Below are 18,413 nucleotides of genomic sequence, written 5' to 3' on the forward strand. Positions count from 1 at the left end.
GCTTAGTCTGTGAGAAAAGGTCAGTGATTTTCCTCCAATATGCTGATGTTGGCTCATGGCCAAACCAACAATCTGCTTCTCTGGCCTGCTCTCCTTCACCTGGAGGCCCAGGATCAGTGTTCTCACCTGCCACCTGGTGAGAAAAATATAATGTCTGCAGGATGTTTGCGCGCTAACAAAGTTTGCATTCTAATTACTGTTATTGTAACACCATCCTCCTAACCTTCTGTCTCCATCTGACCTGGCAGTCCCACAGGTGGCACTTAATAAGCAACCTATTACCGGGGCAAACATAGTTAATCAATTAAGAGACCGGAGGAAGAGCAGGTGAAGTAGAGACAGCGATTATCATAAGCAGCAGTAGGGGGGCTATCGACTGTGATTATGTGACTAATTATTCATTTAAAGTGATTAGAGTTAGGTGAGATGGCAGGTCTGCACAGACCTGACTGGTAGACTCTGCATGTGAGGATGGGTGCTGTTGCTAGGATGCTTCTTGAAGACAAAATCCAAAGCACCAGTCCTGAACTTCCTGGCCACTCAGCTATTATTTACTCCACGAGAGGGATACACCTTTGTGGGCCCCTGCCCCAGCCCCTCACCAGACTCTCCTCCTCTGCTTTAAGAGGAATAGCCTGGGAGACAGGAGGTCCAACAGTGTCATAAGATCGCTCTACTTTTTATTTATGCGAGTATTGGCAGCCTGGTGCTGGCATTTTGCAGTAGTGAGCAGCACAGTGGGGCTTGGTTGCTCACTTGACCTTTGGATAATTGGATTTCTGAAGATATTATGTGATATGCACATAGAGTGGTGCATGATGGGAAGTAATACTTGCACGTGCGAAGAATAAGAGCGGCGATGTAGTGGAGAGCGAAACACTGGCACATGCGGGAGATGCCCATTTCAAATGCCTGTTTCCAGTTTATTTTGAAAATCCAAGAGTTGAAGCTGTGAGCTGTTTTTAGTTCCTGTAACGTTCTCGGTGCTGTCAGCGGTTCTGAACACCTCAGTGAGCCAGCACAACATGACCGTGTAAGTCGGCTTTCTGTCATCCATCCTCCTTGCAAAAATGATGACCAACTGCTCTATTTTGTGAGTCGCTGATTGATAAAAAGTGACAGTGAAAACCTCATAAAGGTTAAAGCTGCATTTAGAAAGATCAGCACATGTGATTCATGTCCAGTCTCATTCCTCATCACTCCAGTCATAGAGTATCACTTCTCCCTCAGTTGCACTGAGTAAGAAATGACCCATTTCCTGTTCCTTCATAGTAGACTAATCAGACCATTCTACGTGTTTTATAATGAAACGTACTGTCACTTCTGCACATTAAGATCTCATACCTATTATTAGTGCTTTTAAGCAGCTATTAGATGCTAAGCAGCATCACAGTTTTGATTCTTGAGGTCAGGCAAGTGATAGATGATTGGCCTAAGTGACTGTCCAGTGATGGAGGATGATTGATGTGCGAGACGACACAGACTATCAGTTGTTAAGGCTCATGATGGTCCCTGTCCATCACGCTGTGTGCATGTCATGGCACGTCTGTCTCCGCTGTTAGTGTATCTTTTGTGCCCGCCGGCTTGCGTGAGTGTTTTGTATATGGGCTGGGCCCCATGCGTGCTGGCGCCTCAGATTGATGTCACATATCTCGGTGTAACGAATGCGCTGCTCGCTCCTGCTGTGTTTGGTTTGAAACTGATGGGAAGCTGTCTCCCCTACTCATTGATTAAACTTGGTGGAATCCAAAGAAGAGTGTGAAGCTGAGCAGGAAGGCAGCTTCCCAATAGGAAATGAATTTATAGTAGATTCTTAGCAGAGGGGCAGTTGACATGGTCAAGATTGAGGTTCAAAAGTGGACACGGTTACTGATACACACACACACAACACACACACAAGAAGACAAACTGGCCGGGGTTATGAATACCAACATGGAGAATGAAGAGGCTGCAGAACAAAAGGAAGCTGTGTTGACTCTGTGACACAGAGTGAAAGAAGACACACAGAATAAAGACACGGCGAGGAGGAGGTTAATAAGGTACAGTGGGATGAATCAGACACTAACAACTGTGGACAGAAAACAAAGGGAGAAAGTGAAAACAAATAAAAAGGAAGTAGCACAAAGGGTGGTGGGTCAGGTAATCAAATCTGCTCAGGACCATTCCTGAATGTGTGAAGTGACCAGGACGCATCCGCACGGCAGCCATAATAAGACCACATGATACACTGAAGCATCTTTTATGAAAAGAAAAAAGATCAAATTTGCTACTTATTGAGATTTTCCCTTGTGTGAAGATTTACATATAAAGGAAAAGCTTAATCGAAAACATGTTTAAAGTTTACTACAATTCACTTTGTATTAGCTGTATGTATCCTTCTGTTTTCAGCTTTTTTTTTTTAACATCCACGATTTTAAAAATTAAAATTGTCATATATACGAACTGCCTGAAACAGCACGCTGGAATGATGTCCGATAGGCATTTTGTAGCCCATCTGGGCATTGTAGTTTCAACATTGCAGTCATTTGTTCAAGAGTGCAGCACTACCAAGTTTTTCTTTTACGAAATCCTTATAAGTTCCCCTTTCCTTGTCCTCATGATGTTTTCCATTAAGATCAGAGTAAAGCAATTATGAATTGGAGGTAGGGGGAAATCATTTCGACTGGTTGAAATGCAGGCAGCTGGAGAACACATAGCGCCGAAGTCTCATCAGATAAAACTTACGACACTGTCAAGAAAGCCATAATTACTGCGTTCATGTTCCAATATAATCTTACATATAAACTCCTCTCCTTGCCTTGCTGTCTCCAGATCTTTCATATGACCTATGACCTAGCCAGCGCGGTGATGCGGATCTTTAACCTGATCGGTATGATGCTGTTGTTGTGTCACTGGGATGGCTGCCTACAGTTCCTGGTCCCCATGCTGCAGGAGTTCCCATCGGACTGCTGGGTGTCCCTCAACAAGATGGAGGTACGTATGAGGGAATCATGACTAGGCACGTAGGACTGCACATATCAGACCAGAACTGGGCTTGCTTCTTGTAACCCGAGTGAACAAGAACTAACTGTGGTCACAAGGTATTGATCGAAGCGTCTCGCTGTCATCAGAAAATATTGGCAAAATCTCAGTCAATATTTTGTGACCATGATAAGCTCTTTCTTGTCTTTCACTGCGCAGGAAACCCCGGTGCTTTAGAAAGGTTATTTGGAGAAGGGAAGCCTCAAATTGGCCTCAGAGATTTTTAATACTTTAGAGAGGAACACCACCAATTTTCCACTTGTGTTTACAGGACCTTGCTAAATATGTTAAAGAAAGTTGCACAGTGCCCTTTGTCACTTCACAAAGCCGTGTGAAGTGTGATAAATGTCAAGTGATGGCACTTGAAGTTACCAGATATCATCTGTCGCCCACTCCTCAGCTCAAAGCTACATCAGGCTCCACCAGCATAACACAGCTGATTCTCCAGTGTGGGTAATATGGGCAGCAGGAAGGAGGCATGCAAGCAAAATGACAATATCTCTGTTGTGCTGCCTCAGTAGCTTGTTTTTATTGGTTAATCTTTTTAAATGATGTGAGCACAAAAAATATTAAGACATGAACATTAAACAGATCTTAATCGTGACCAAACTACTTTACAAATAACCGTGTATGATTCAATAATTTATAATATTAAAATTAATTAATATTACTGATACCAGGGCAGAAAATCATTATTAAGCTTAGTGATCACTGCTGTGTATGATTCAGGAGGAAAAGTGTGTTCGCCTTTCAAGAAAATCAAGGATATTACTCATATCACAACCTTGTCATTGGCAGAAAACAGCTATAGCTTACCAACAAAGAGGCTGTTAAAAACAAACCTGTGAGATTTAAGTGCACCTCTACATCCCTCCGTGCCTCCTCTTCAGCACGGTGGGGCGATGACAGGAAAGATAAAAGGGGAAAATAGAGGGATGGGGGAAATATGGCCAGGCAGCTGGGCTCTTTGTTGCCATGTCTCTCTCAGAGAGATAAAAGCTGTTTGTTTATAGGTCTGTCTGTCAAACCAGCCTTTTACTGAGCAAGAGGAGACCACACCAAACCCAGACACGAGGCACAGGTCTAAATGGGGTTTTAAACAGATTGGGTCCTGCTCCCAGACACCGTCTGGGTCAGCCACGACGGCTTGTAAATTCAGATTTGAAGTATTTCCTGGATGAGAGGAGGGACTCTTGTTTTTAGTGCTGTACAAGAGTAATTCTGGTTGGAACAAGTTAATGGGATGATGAGGGTAAACATCCTCTTTGCCATATTGCTGAGATGAAAAGGATTCACTTTTTGTTTGATGTGTCAGACTGAAACCTACTGCAGTTTTACTGATGTTATTTTGTAGAGCTGGGTCACCGAAGACAAAGGATATATATATATATATATATATATATATATATATATATATATAAAAGAACAATAAATTACCTCTTACTTTTTATTTTGCTCCTCTAAATAAATGTAGGTACACATATTTATATGCAGAAATTTAGAGACTGTAATGAGTGGAGGTGTGTTCGCTCACCCCCGAGGCTGACTATATCAAAACCAAGCCTTTGATGTTATAGATGATTAAAAATCCGTCATGCATTGCCTTGACTGTATCAGCTCTATGCCCTACACTGAAATACACACCACAGTACCAGTATAACAAACACCCCTGCTTCTTTGAATTTATCCATCCATCCTTCCATCTAGTTTCTTAATCACTTGTCCAATTCAGGGTTGGAGCCTATCAACAGCTGTCATGTCAGAGGGTGAAAGGCAGTGTGCAGAGAATAGGAATAAGACAGTCAAATTGAAATTGCGACGATTTATTGGATCTGAAATGATTAGCTCCATTTGTCGAGCCACAGAAAATTAAATCAGCAACTTAATGACAACAGATGAAATCTTTTGGTTAGCTGTAAGTACCAAATATTCACTACTTCTGTTGCTCACATGACTTATGGCTAATCTCTTTGTTTTACATAACTGGAAATTCCTGGTAAATCAAAATAAGAAATTTGAAAATGCTGTTTTGGACTCACAAAATAAAAAACTAACGACTTTTGTTCATATCGGCCCACAGTGAGATTTAAAAATGTCTATCAAATATTGATAACATCATAAATTAGAGAGTACATAACGGCAATAAAACTGTGTCAGTGACACAGATGATTTTGGACCTGTTGTAAAAGTTGTCGACTGCACTCGACCAACTTTGATACAACGCAAATGAACCACAACAAATAGTACATCCATTTTAATCATAGCAGGAACAGGGGCCTGCTCAGTAAATGTACTATGGTACTTTGGAAGACACGGACCTCCAGGGTGAAAGAGGTTAAAGGCCTAAAGAACTCACCAACAGAATATCCAAGAGATCCTTCAAATTAGTGCACCAACATGCAGCTGCTATGTAAAATGTAAAGCGCGTATCTAACAATGACAACTAAGAAGCACCACAGATGCAACAGCAACACAAGTTCAAAAGTATTTCAACTTTTCTAAACTTATAGGCTGCACAAAAGGCAATCGTGCTCAGTACACGCTGCAGAGTTTGAAGTCCATGATGATGGAGTCTGGGCCTGACAGGACACTGACTCCTCCAGTGTTCTCTCCTGCTGTATAATCAAAGACAGCCGGTCTCCAGAGAGCCGTCACTCTCAAACGAAAGGGCCGCTCTGGCATGGGCTACATATGGCCACCTGAGACCACCCCCTATTGAGTGGCTGACAACTTGTAACATTAGCCATTGTGTTGCAGCCAGGCCATCCATCATGGCTCACACCCTACAGTGGCTCTGGTGGTGTGGAGCCCACAGGCAGGACCCATGGAGGGCGTTGAGAACACTCTGTAACTCTGAATGACATCCACCAGCTAATAATTGGATTCAGTCAAACTTGTACTACCTCAGGGAACATAGGTTGTTTTAGCAGTACACCCAACTTCCACCCCTGTATTGAACTCAGGTTATATTTAGCGTGAGCTTTACTCTGCTTTATCAGCCACTAAGTTAATTTCCATGCAAGAGTGCTTATAGAGCTCGGCTGCATTATAGAGTACAGAGGCGACTGGGTAATAACAGTGACAGTCATGCTAACTGACAGAAACGGGGTGTATACTTTCAACTCTGTAATTACAGCTGTGTGTGCACCCATCCCTTCCAGTACCCACATCACAGAGGCGTCTCTTTCCCATTATCCTCCGTTTCCTTCAGCTTTGCAGTACAGTGGTCTGCTTACTTTAGTGACAGTAAGTCAGTAATCACTGTGTCTGGTGTGAAATCATCTGATTTACTCATTGCAGTTAGTTTGACCAAACACCATCACAGGTTTGCTGTGGGATATTTCAGATTTGATTTGAAGTACTCATTAAGCCAGTTATAGCAATATACACATGAAGAGCTAAATTTGCTGTCTGAGCTCTAAATTAACTCGAAATTAGTTGGTGGTGTTTGTTTCGTGGGAGAGGAGAGGGAAAGATGGGATTATATCGCAGGTGTTTTTGTTTTGTACAGCCTTACTGAGCCGAGTACAAGGAATGCAATAATATTATAGCCTACTAAAAGAAGTTGTATTACTGAACAAGTAGCTATGACATCTAATTATGCTGAAAGCCACTCAAGAGGAAGTATTTTGAAGCCAGTGTAACAGGAACTTTCCCTCACGTGGTGTTGTTAAAAGGACTAAAGTGGGCTCCTGACTCAACTTATTTCCCTTACACACACACACACACACACACACACACACACACACACACACACACACACACACACACACACACACACACACACACACACACACACACACAACACATTTTCATATCTTAGTGAGGACATCTAATTGCGATAATGCTTCCCCCTAGCGGCTTCCCCAAACCCTAACCATCAAAAATGAATGCCTAACCATAACCCTTAGCCTAAACCTAACCATAACCTAATTGTAACCCTGACACTAAAACCACATTTTGAGTCTCAAAAATTCCTTCAAACTCGTGGGGACAGGCATTTTGTCTGCTTAAGTCACCGTCGGTCCTCACAAGTATGGTAGAACTACAATTTCATGGAGGCTTTTCACAAAGATGACAGTTGCCGTGGCCACCATCAAAAAATATATGTACACTTTATTAGTTCCACCCCTCTGGTATTGGTTTGTACCCCCTTTTTCCCTCACAGCGGCTTTAATTCTTCATTGCACAGATTCAACAAAGTGCTGGAAACATTCCTCAGAGATGTTGGTGGTTACTGACATGCTAGCATCACACAGTTGCTGCAGATTCATGATGTGAATCTTCTGTTCCATCACCTTTCAAAGCTGCTCTATTGGATTGAGATCTGGTGACTGTGGAGGCTATTTGAGTGCAGTGAACTCACTGTCCTGCTCAAGAAACCAGTTTGAGCCATTGGTACAATGTGGTCATAAAGGGATGGACCTGGGCAGCAACAATACTCAGGTATGCTGCACCCTTTAAACATTCAGTTTCCTGTTTTTAACTAACATGAATGGCACCTGCTGTGGTCTTCTGCTGCTACTTCTACTTCAAGGTTAATGATCTTGTGCGTTCAGAGTCGTTCCTCTGCAAACTTTGGTTGTGTTGAGTGGTTATTTGAGTTACTGCAGCCCTCCTGTCAGCTCAAAGCAGTCTGGCCATTCTCCTCTTACATCAGCAAGGCATTTCACCCAGAGAGCTCCTGCTCACTGGATATTTTCTCTTTTTCAGAACATTCTCTGCAAACACCAGAGATGGCTGTGTGGGAAAATCCCAGTAGATCAGCAGTTTCTGAAATACTCAGTGTAGCTTGTCTGGCCCAACAACTATGCTAGATTCAAAGTCTCTTAAATCACCTGTGCTCTGATGTTCACTTTGAAATTATCAGGCCACCTTGACTTTTTAAAAAAAAAAAGTATTTATTTATCCAGGTAAAAAATCTCATTGAGATTAAAAATCTCATTCCCAAGAGAGACCTGGCATCATGGCAGCAAAAGTCAAAAATACATGTACCACACAAGTACATAACATTTAAAACAAATACAATATCCCGCTTGTCTCCATGTTTTAGTGAACTAAGTTGCTGCCATGTGATTGGGGGGGTTGATATTTGCATTAACAAGCAGTTGAACATTAAAAGTGACTACTGAGTGTATGGATAAACAGTATACGTGTATATATCTCTATCTATCTATCTATCTATCTATCTATCTATCTATCTATCTATCTATCTATCTATCTATCTATCTATCTATCTATCTATATATATATATATATATATATATATATATATATATATATATATATATATATATATATATATATATATAAATATTTTTCCAGTTTCTCTGAATGACTTTTGTCAAGTCCAAAAAAATAAATGATGTTAATGACAGGTTAATAATTTTAGCACACAACCAGTACTAAGAAAAAAAATCAGGGCATGTTGGCCTCTGCTTCATCTGCCTAATCCTCTTTAATCTGTCGCTCACAGGTATACCATTTCATCACACTGAGTACAAAAAATGACTTATAAGTTGCATTTAATTTAACACAAAACCTTTGCAGGAAAAGCTTGACCAAGGGTTAAAAAAAGAAGACACGTATAAGTCTGAGATATGTACCATGACGATCAAACTCTAGTGGAGACGGTGAAATAAGATGCTGGAAACAGCTAATCTGACTCTGTCCAAAGAGTAATGTTGATACACTGAACTTTTAGTGTTATGTACTATTTTTGTTTGCATGAGCCCCTCCAAATGTAAACATGAGCTGTTCGGATTTGATTGATGTCATTGGTATAACTGACCAGCTGAGCAAAAGTCCTCCTTCAGTTTCTGGGCTAAAGGCTAAACAGAGTAAGCATTTTCTCACCATATCTAACTCATGAAACACAGTGTATAACAAAGTGTCTCCGGTTCTTTTCATCTTCTCTAAAGTTGGCTTAAATTAAGTAGCTCCACTGGGCCAGGCAGCCATCAGCTCATATTGGACAGAATACTGAAATCCAGCTTCTCTGTTGACCTTACAATGAGCTCTCTGTGGAGCATGCTTTGCCCTCCACTTTCCAAATAAATACATTTCACTGCCCAAACTGCAGATCATAAAGACACCACGCACACTGAGGCAGACAGGGAGAAACAGAAGGAGAGGAAGCACCAGACAAAGCTGACTGTACAATGAACTCTGATAAGCTGTTGTAAACTAAACTGGTGGGCGTGTGGCAGGACCAGGGCAGCGACTTTCTCAGACGGTTGTCGATTATCTTTGAGATGTTTGTTCAGCTTATCGGGCATCCAGCATGCATAGTGATCATTCAGTATGATATTGCTCCATTTTCCACTTCAGTATTACTGTTGTTTTTCATGCACTTTGTGTTATTTGTAACATTGTAAGTGATTTGGATCAGGGAATGGGAAGGTCTGTCTGTTGCTCTGCGTAACACTTTGATTACAGAATTTAACAGATTGCTATCAAATTTTCATTAGACTATAAACTTTGTTATACATCATATATATATCTATATATCTATATCTATATCTATATCTATATATCTATATCTATATCTATATCTATATATCTATATATCTATATCTATATATCTATATATCTATATCTATATCTATATCTATATATCTATATATCTATATCTATATATCTATATATCTATATCTATATCTATATATCTATATCTATATATATATATAAAAAAAAAAAAACACCCAGCACGCCCCTGCGGGCGGTTTATCCTTCAAGCTCGGGTCCTCTACCAGAGGCCTGGGAGCTTGAGGATCCTGCGCAGTGTCTTAGCTGTTCCCAGGACTGCGCTCTTCTGGACAGAGATCTCCGATGTTATTCCCGGGATCTGCTGGAGCCACTCGCCTAGCTTGGGAGTCACCGCACCTAGTGCTCCGATTACCACGGGGACCACCGTTACCTTCACCCTCCACATCCTCTCGAGCTCTTCTCTGAGCCCTTGGTATTTCTCCAGCTTCTCGTGTTCCTTCTTCCTGATATTGCTGTCATTCGGAACCGCTACATCGATCACTACGGCCGTCTTCTTCTGTTTGTCTACCACCACTATGTCCGGTTGGTTAGCCACCACCATTTTGTCCGTCTGTATCTGGAAGTCCCACAGGATCTTAGCTCGGTCATTCTCCACCACCCTTGGGGGCATCTCCCATTTTGACCTCGGGACTTCTAGGTTATACTCGGCACAGATGTTCCTGTACACTATGCCGGCCACTTGGTTATGGCGTTCCATGTATGCCTTGCCTGCTAGCATCTTGCACCCTGCTGTTATGTGCTGGATTGTCTCTGGGGCATCTTTACACAGCCTGCACCTGGGGTCTTGCCTGGTGTGATAGACCCCAGCCTCTATGGATCTTGTGCTCAGAGCTTGTTCTTGTGCTGCCATGATTAGTGCCTCTGTGCTGTCTTTCAGTCCAGCTTTGTCCAGCCACTGGTAGGATTTCTGGATATCAGCCACCTCCTCTATCTGCCGGTGGTACATACCGTGCAGGGGCCTGTCCTTCCATGATGGTTCCTCGTCTCCCTCCTCTTTCTTGGGTTTCTGCTGCCTGAGGTATTCACTGAGCACTCGGTCAGTTGGGGCCATCTTCCTAATGTATTCTTGGATGTTCGTTGTCTCATCCTGGACTGTGGTGCTGACACTCACCAGTCCCCGGCCCCCTTCCTTCCGCTTAGCGTACAGCCTCAGGGTGCTGGATTTGGGGTGAAACCCTCCATGCATGGTAAGGAGCTTTCTTGTCTTTATGTCAGTGGCTTCTATCTCCTCCTTTGGCCAGCCTATTACCCCAGCAGGGTACCTGATCACGGGCAGGGCGTACGTGTTGATGGCCCGGATCTTGTTCTTACCATTCAGCTGACTCCTCAGGACTTGCCTGACCCTCTGCAGGTACTTGGTGGTTGCAGCTTTTCTAGCGGCCTCTTCATGGTTCCCATTCGCCTGTGGGATCCCCAAGTACTTGTAACTGTCCTCTATGTCTGCAATGTTGCCTTCTGGTAGTTCAATCCCCTCAGTTCTGACTACCTTCCCTCTCTTTGTTACCATCCGACTACACTTCTCCAGTCCGAACGACATTCCAATGTCATTGCTGTATAGCCTGGTAGTGTGGATCAGTGAATCGATGTCTCGTTCACTCTTGGCATACAGCTTGATGTCATCCATGTACAGGAGGTGGCTGACAACTGCTCCGTTCTGTAGTCGGTATCCGTAGCCAGTCTTGTTAATGATCTCACTGAGGGGGTTCAGGCCTATGCAGAACAGCAGTGGGGACAGAGCATCTCCTTGGTAGATCCCGCACTTGATGGTGACTTGTGCTATGGGCTTGGAGTTGGCCTCTAGTGTTGTACGCCACATCCCCATTGAGTTCCTGATGAAGGCTCTTAGGGTCCCATTGATCTTGTACAATTCTAGGCATTCCAGTATCCAGCTGTGGGGCATTGAGTCATAGGCCTTCTTGTAATCAATCCAGGCAGTGCACAGGTTGGTCAGTCTGGTCTTGCAGTCTCGGCTGATTGTTCTGTCTACCAGTAGCTGGTGTTTTGCGCCTCTGGTATTCTTGCCAATTCCTTTCTGTGTCCCGCTCATGTATTGACCCATGTGCCTGTTCATCTTAGCCGATATGATGCCTGACAGGAGCTTCCATGTAGGTTATTGGTCGGTAGTTGGAGGGGACCGGTCCCTTCTTGGGGTCCTTGGGGATCAGGACCGTCCGGCCTTCAGTTAGCCATTCCGGGTGTCTCTCGTTAACTAGCAGCTGGTTCATTTGTGCTGCCAGACGCTCGTGGAGTGCAGTCAGCTTCTTCAGCCAGTAGGCGTGAACCATGTCGGGCCCTGGTGCTGTCCAACTCTTCATACTGGAGACCCTTTCTTGGATATCTGCCACTGTGATGGTTACTGGACCCTGTTCAGGGAGGTCGCTGTGGTCAGCCCTCAGATCCTCTAGCCACTGAGCATTGCCGTTATGGGTTGCATCCTTCTCCCATATGCTCTTCCAGTATTGCTCCGTCTCCAGCCTTGGTGGTGCTGTTCTCTTATTGTTCCCTTGCCACTGAGAGTACACCTTTGCTGGTTCTGTGGAGAACAGCTGGTTTATTCTCCTGCCTTCTATCTCTCTGGTGTACCTCCTCAAGCGGCTGGCCAAGGCTGTGAGTCTTTGCTTGGCAGTTTCCAAGGCCTCAGGTATGGACAGCTTATATCTATATATATATATATATATATATATATATATATATATATATATATATATATATATATATATATATGATGTATTTTGACACCATCCGCAATTACGGTAAACGTAACAGTTTTCATATTGCACTTTTCTGCTCTACCCAACCACTTTCAGCCATTCACACAAGCACTTTTTTTCTATCGGGCTCTGATGGATGCACTCGAGAACAACTTGGGGTTAGGATCTTGCCCAAGGATATCTGGCAGCCAGGGATCAAACCACCAAACTTCTGACTGGTAGATGACCTGTTTTACCCCTACTAGGAGTAACCCTTGCAGCTCCTATCTGAACTGGGTGGTTTCTGTCATATTTCAGACTTGCTTACAGAAAAAAATTAATGAGTTTGCATCAGAGGTTAGTGATGGTGCTTTCTGCCTATGAACAAAACCCAGAAACTATTCTAGTTCTTGTCACACCACATCTTTATTGATATATACCGAAGTGTCATAACTCGTCATTAATGGTATAGGGGAGGTTGTCAAATGTCGCCTTTATGGGGGAAAGAATTAAAAGCATCCCACTGCTGCTAGCATGGATAAAGTGCTGATGCATACTGATAATGTGAAGGTTTTTTTTTACAGCACACGAGTTACATAAACCTGCCCAAACTGTTTGGCAGGTGCGTTTCACATCTGTGTTTGCGAAGCATCTTGCACAACAAGGTTGCTGCAGGCTATTTAAAGAAGCATTTTAGGGTCCCGCAAGATAAATTTAAAGCCCCTGCGTTATCAGTCAAGTTCAAACAGACTATCTGCGGCTAATGGAGATGGTGATTACCATCAAAGCAACGGATAGTTCCCAAACTGAAATCTCTGAGGAGAGTGATTGAGACTTACGAGGATATGGAGTCTCTCCTTCTCTCTTGCCTGTTTCTATTTCAGAATCAAAGTGCTCATCGTTCATCTATTATTCAATCTGCTTCACTCCACTGTTTCTCTTTCTGTTTTTACATATACCATTTAGCCCCAGCCCACTTGGTGGAGCTATATTTATTTTGGGAGTTTTGATTTCCCTGACCTCATATGGAGAGCTCTTTCTATCACTTTGTGGCCATTTAAAGTTATGCTGTTTGGATGTTAACAAACCTCTATGGTCAGTCTCTACCTGTGATTTTTTTTTATACCTAGTGATTGTTCTCGTATCTAATCTAATAGAGGAATCAGATAAAAACAAATCAGAAAACAGCAAAAAACCCAACAAAAAACCCCATATGTTTTTTTTAGTTTTCAGGTTTGGGAGTTACCAGCACTTAGAGAAACTACATTTATTTGCCCCAATTAAGCCAAATATTCATAATGAGAAACATTTGTGCATTAATCTGCTAGACACAGTACTTGTTGTATTGTCAAATTGTTAATATTTGAATACACACAACACATTTTGCATCGCACTAAAAAGTTTTTTTACATGAACTTAAAACAATAATGTTAATTTTTGAGATTAAAACATTGAATAAGTTCAGGTTTTTCATAAAAACACTACACTTTGGTTAGTTTCGTTATAGGAAAGAAACAGAGAAGAACTGCACACTTCTTAATATAATGCTGCAGTAGAGTGCTGATGCACTTCTCTGCAGCAGGTTATGGGGAGGATATAATGCAGCTGATTGCCTTTGTTAAGTGCAGCCTGTGACCTCTGTGTAGCTGGTACATATTTAGTGAGGCTAAGTGTGTGTGTGTGTGTTTTTTAGTGTGTGTGTTTCTTTAAGACTTGAGGGTCTCAGAGGTTTTCAGGATGCTGTTTGTAACTTTTTTTCCCTGTGCGCTGCTTTAGTAACACAGCTTACACAGATAATGAGTTTCTTTAGTAGAAAAAAGATTAAACATAGCTAAAAATCTAGGATTCTGATCCTACTTTTGGCTTTGAATTAATTGCATCAGCATCGTGTTCAGACTCAGGTAAGCACAGTAAGGCCAAATCAAGACCTTTTTCATCTGACTTTTCTGTTAAGGGCTGTGTTTGGGGACAAAGTTACAGTGAAATAAAACATTGAATAAGTGTTCATTACATGTATTTAAAGTGGGCGGAAACATAGATGTCTTTCTAAGTCACAATAAGAGTTTGGAGTTGCCGCACAAGCAGCTTGGTGACTGCTGCCCCGCTGTAGTAGATTCCGATTCACACAGTTCTTCAAGTGCATATTTAATGACCTCTCATTATAATTCCTCTCTGAGGAAATAACTTTCAAACCGTCTCTACTTTCCTGATTAGGCCTCGAAGGAATCCCTCGGTGTTGTTTCCCCTTCCTCCCTCTTTCCTTCTGTGTCCCTTGAGCTCTCATTTATATAACCTGCATCAGCAGGGATGATGAGACAGAGTACCGGGCTGTGGTCGACTCCTTTGTCACGTGGTGTGAGCAGAATCATCTGCAGCTCAACGTGGCAAAGACCAAGGAACTGATCGTGGACTTCAGGAAGACCAGGAAACACTTGACCCCTGTTTCAATCCAGGGGGTCAGTGTTGACATTGTGGAGGACTATAAATACCTTGGAGTACACATTGACAATAAACTGGACTGGGCTAAAAACACCACAGCACTTTACAGGAAGGGCCAGAGTCGTCTCTATTTTTTGAGGCGACTGAGGTCCTTCAACATCTGCCAGAAAATGCTGAGGATTTTCTATGAGTCTGTTGTGGCCAGTGCGATCCTCTATGCTGTTGCATGCTGGGGGAGCAGGCTGAGGGTCGCAGATGCCAACAGACTTAATAAACTGATCCGTAAGGCCAGCAATGTTGTGGGGATGGAGCTGGACTCCCTCAAGGTGGTGTCGGAGAGGCGGATGCTGTCCAAGATAAAGACAATGTTGGATAACACCTCCCACCCACTCCATGACATGCTGGTCAGTCACAGGAGCTCGTTCAGTGAGAGACTGAGATTACCGAAAAGCACCACTGAACGACACAGGAAATCATTCCTGCCTGTGGCCATCTCCCTGTACAACGCATCCACTTAACACACTGTTTGCTGCTACAACTACACATGTTTCTTTTCCAAATATTTATTTATAAGTGACTTATGTATGTATGTATGTATATATATGTATATATTGTACTATTCTTAGTTAGCGTATTGTCTGTCTTGTCTTAATGTTGGTTTAAAATGGAGCACTGTAACAAAAAATAATTTCCCCCAGGGATCAATAAAGTATTCTGATTCTGATTCTGATTCTGTTCCTCCATGACCCCTGTCCCCAAAGCTTTTCTTCTAGTTACCTACTCCATGGCATCACCCTCGTCTGAAACATATATTTGAATGTAACATTTGTGTGTTTAACTCCTTGTTTATCTCCTTTCTTGTCTTTCCACAGAACGACACCTGGTCAGAGCTGTACTCCTTTGCTGTTTTCAAAGCAATGAGCCACATGCTGTGCATTGGTTATGGCCGCCAAGCCCCAGAGAGTCTATCAGATATCTGGCTCACTATGTTGAGTATGATTGTAGGAGCTACGTGCTATGCTGTTTTTATTGGCCATGCAACAGCTCTCATCCAGTCCCTGGACTCCTCCAGACGGCAATATCAGGAAAAGGTGAGGAAACAACTCCATCCCATGATTTCAACACTTTTCTGCGAGCTGTTTTTCTTTAGATCCAGTATTTCCTCTTTATTTGTCCTTTAAAAGCAAGTTATTCACCTGCTTGCAAAGTGTTGGATAAGAAAATGAGATGAAACATTAAAGCTGAAGTGGTGGCCCATCAGTTGAGTAATTTAGCCTAGCATGAAACAGAGAAGCAGCTAATCTCACTGATCATCTACCAAAATTTACTCACAAGCTTCTGTGGAGCTCCTGAGCTTAAACATTATGTTGTTTTTGGGGGGGTTGTCTGCCAATCAGAAGGAGCACAGCTTGATCCCTGGCTCCTTCAGTCTATGTGCTGAAGCATCTTTGGGTGAGACACTAAACCCTGAATTGCCACGATGTATCCATCCCGCACCAGATAACGACAGCTGTGGTTGGAAAAAGTCTTTGTTCCAGTTGAAGTCTATGGGAAAACAGCTTTCTGTCTTGACCTCTTTAAACACTTTCCTGATGAGTTCATGGACTCAGTCACTCATTTTGAGTCATACTGAGTAAAAAATTAAGTCTGGTTAGATTAAAAAAATGAGGATTAACCATCATATGCTTACACTGTAAAAACTGTGACTAGAGGTTACTTAAAAAAGTTATGGCAACAAAGTGACACTTGAAATAATTAAGTAGATTTTAATTTCAAAAGATTTATGTAAAATGTAGAGAAAATGTTAATTAAATTCAAATAGAAAACAAAAGTAGATATTAATAGAATTAAACTGTAAATATGTGTTGGATTTAGGGTCAAAATCTCAAACTGAAGGTTGAAATTGCCCAACTTTATCAAAAAAAATAATTGATATGAAATAAGTCTCTGAGAAAAATTACTTTGAATTTACTAACTATCTGGCAAAGGTTTAGTAAAAACTTCCTAAAATATCCATTACAAAGAAATGAAATCTTCTTGTTTTTTCAGTAAAACTCAAATTGGATTCAATAATTTTCCAAATAAACCTTAAAAATAATGACTGAATAATAAGAGAAAATGAAATGAATTTTACTTATTTTCTGAGTAAAATGAATCAATTTCACAAAGAAAACATCAAAACAGTAATTTGTTTTATTGTGGAAAATAAAACAGTAATTTATAATATAACATTTTTCTGCTCGTATACACTGAATTCTCATCAACAATCTCCTGATCTCCTAAATACATTCCTCTGCTGTAAATTTGTTTTAGTGTCATAAACAGTTTATCACACAGCTTTGTGTACAGAGCAACAGCAACATAAACTGCATGAATGTAAACCAGTTTTGTAAAAAAGAAATTAATCTTTAGACTGTAATATCAACATGAACCTGAAATTTGAATATCCTTTACCGTTTCCTTTATCTCTGTTACTTATTTATGATTGACAAACAAAAACTTTAGTTTGTCAATCTTTTGTTAAATTGAATCACTCAATATAACTGTAGAACAAAGGTTTTTCACTCATGTACATGGAATATCAATAATGTAAATCAACCTTTTATCCCAATTTGGATGTTTAACCTGAGAAAATCTAAGATACATGTAAGAGGAAGTAACATTTCTACAGCTACAGGACTGCACTTCTGTTAAATTTTAAAGTTGTTTTAAACCAATGTTTTATAGTAACATACACTATAAACAAAGAAAAGCTTCACTAGTGATTCCTCCAATTTGCTGCCTTTCAAACAGAATATTCCTAAGAAACTTGTAGGTAATAAAAAACAAAATTAAAATGAAGAGCACAAATACAGCCTGACACATTGCAGGTCATTTGGGTAAGATATGAATAAGATGAAATTAACTTAAAAACTGAAAAGATAGCTGCATCTAACAAAGACAAACCAAAGGTTTTCAGTGAGCTTACTTCCCTTTCATTCTTTCAGAGTCCTCGTTTAAGCCAATAACTTGTTCTTGAGGCTGTTCACTTTTGGTGAGAGCTTAGCACAATCCAGTTCAAGGAAAAGTTTCTGGAATACTTCCAAGGTGTATTTTAGCTCTTTGGGATAGGCAAGATCGACTGCATATGTCAATCCAACCAGCATTGCGCATGCTCTTGGAAAATTGCCCAGAGCAGGCATAACTCTCACACCCTCCAGCACAATGCCAATGTCATCCTCCTCAGATCCAACAGCCTTGATTTTGTAGATTTTCATCCTCTGTTCAGAAAGATCTTGTGACACACCATCCTCATCAGCATCCTGAAACAACAAACACATGGGTTTTCTGACTGTAGTTGCACACATGAAATATTTCCTGGACACATCCTGTAGCTGAATGACAAATAAAACATGATAATGCCTCAAATTATTTGAAACTTGACAAACACATATGAATAACAAAAACAGAATAATGTTTCTACTTCAACACTTACACTGTACTCTTTGATCAGTTGATCAATGGACTCCCCAAGGTACACCATCAAGCACTGAATAACCAGATTTCTGGTTATGTTATTGCTAGGATTGCTTGGTGACTGAAAATGAGCAAGAATTCCAAAAATTACCATCAGATAAGTGACCATTTATTAAGACAAAACTGTGAGAATTGGCAGTATTAAAAAAAACTGTTAAATATCAAATTATCATCACATGGAGCATTATGTGCGATAAT

At 41.3% G+C, this 18,413-nt stretch overlaps 1 protein-coding gene across 1 annotated transcript in view; it reads left to right on the plus strand.

The window, feature by feature from the left end:
* LOC146613560 (potassium/sodium hyperpolarization-activated cyclic nucleotide-gated channel 2-like) overlaps positions 1–18,413 on the plus strand; it is a 38,307-nt gene that overhangs the window by 4,496 nt on the left and 15,398 nt on the right. Inside the window, exons 3-4 of the mRNA XM_085376934.1 lie at positions 2,812–2,973; positions 15,572–15,790. Of these exons, the coding sequence (XP_085233060.1) occupies positions 2,812–2,973; positions 15,572–15,790 (381 nt within the window). The remainder of the gene's footprint in view (positions 1–2,811; positions 2,974–15,571; positions 15,791–18,413) is intronic.

This window comes from Diplotaxodon limnothrissa, linkage group LG18 (assembly GCF_057381915.1).
Source record: "Diplotaxodon limnothrissa isolate DT_005_m linkage group LG18, D_limnothrissa_male_GT1.1, whole genome shotgun sequence".
In the NCBI taxonomy this organism is placed as follows: Eukaryota; Metazoa; Chordata; class Actinopteri; order Cichliformes; family Cichlidae; genus Diplotaxodon; species Diplotaxodon limnothrissa.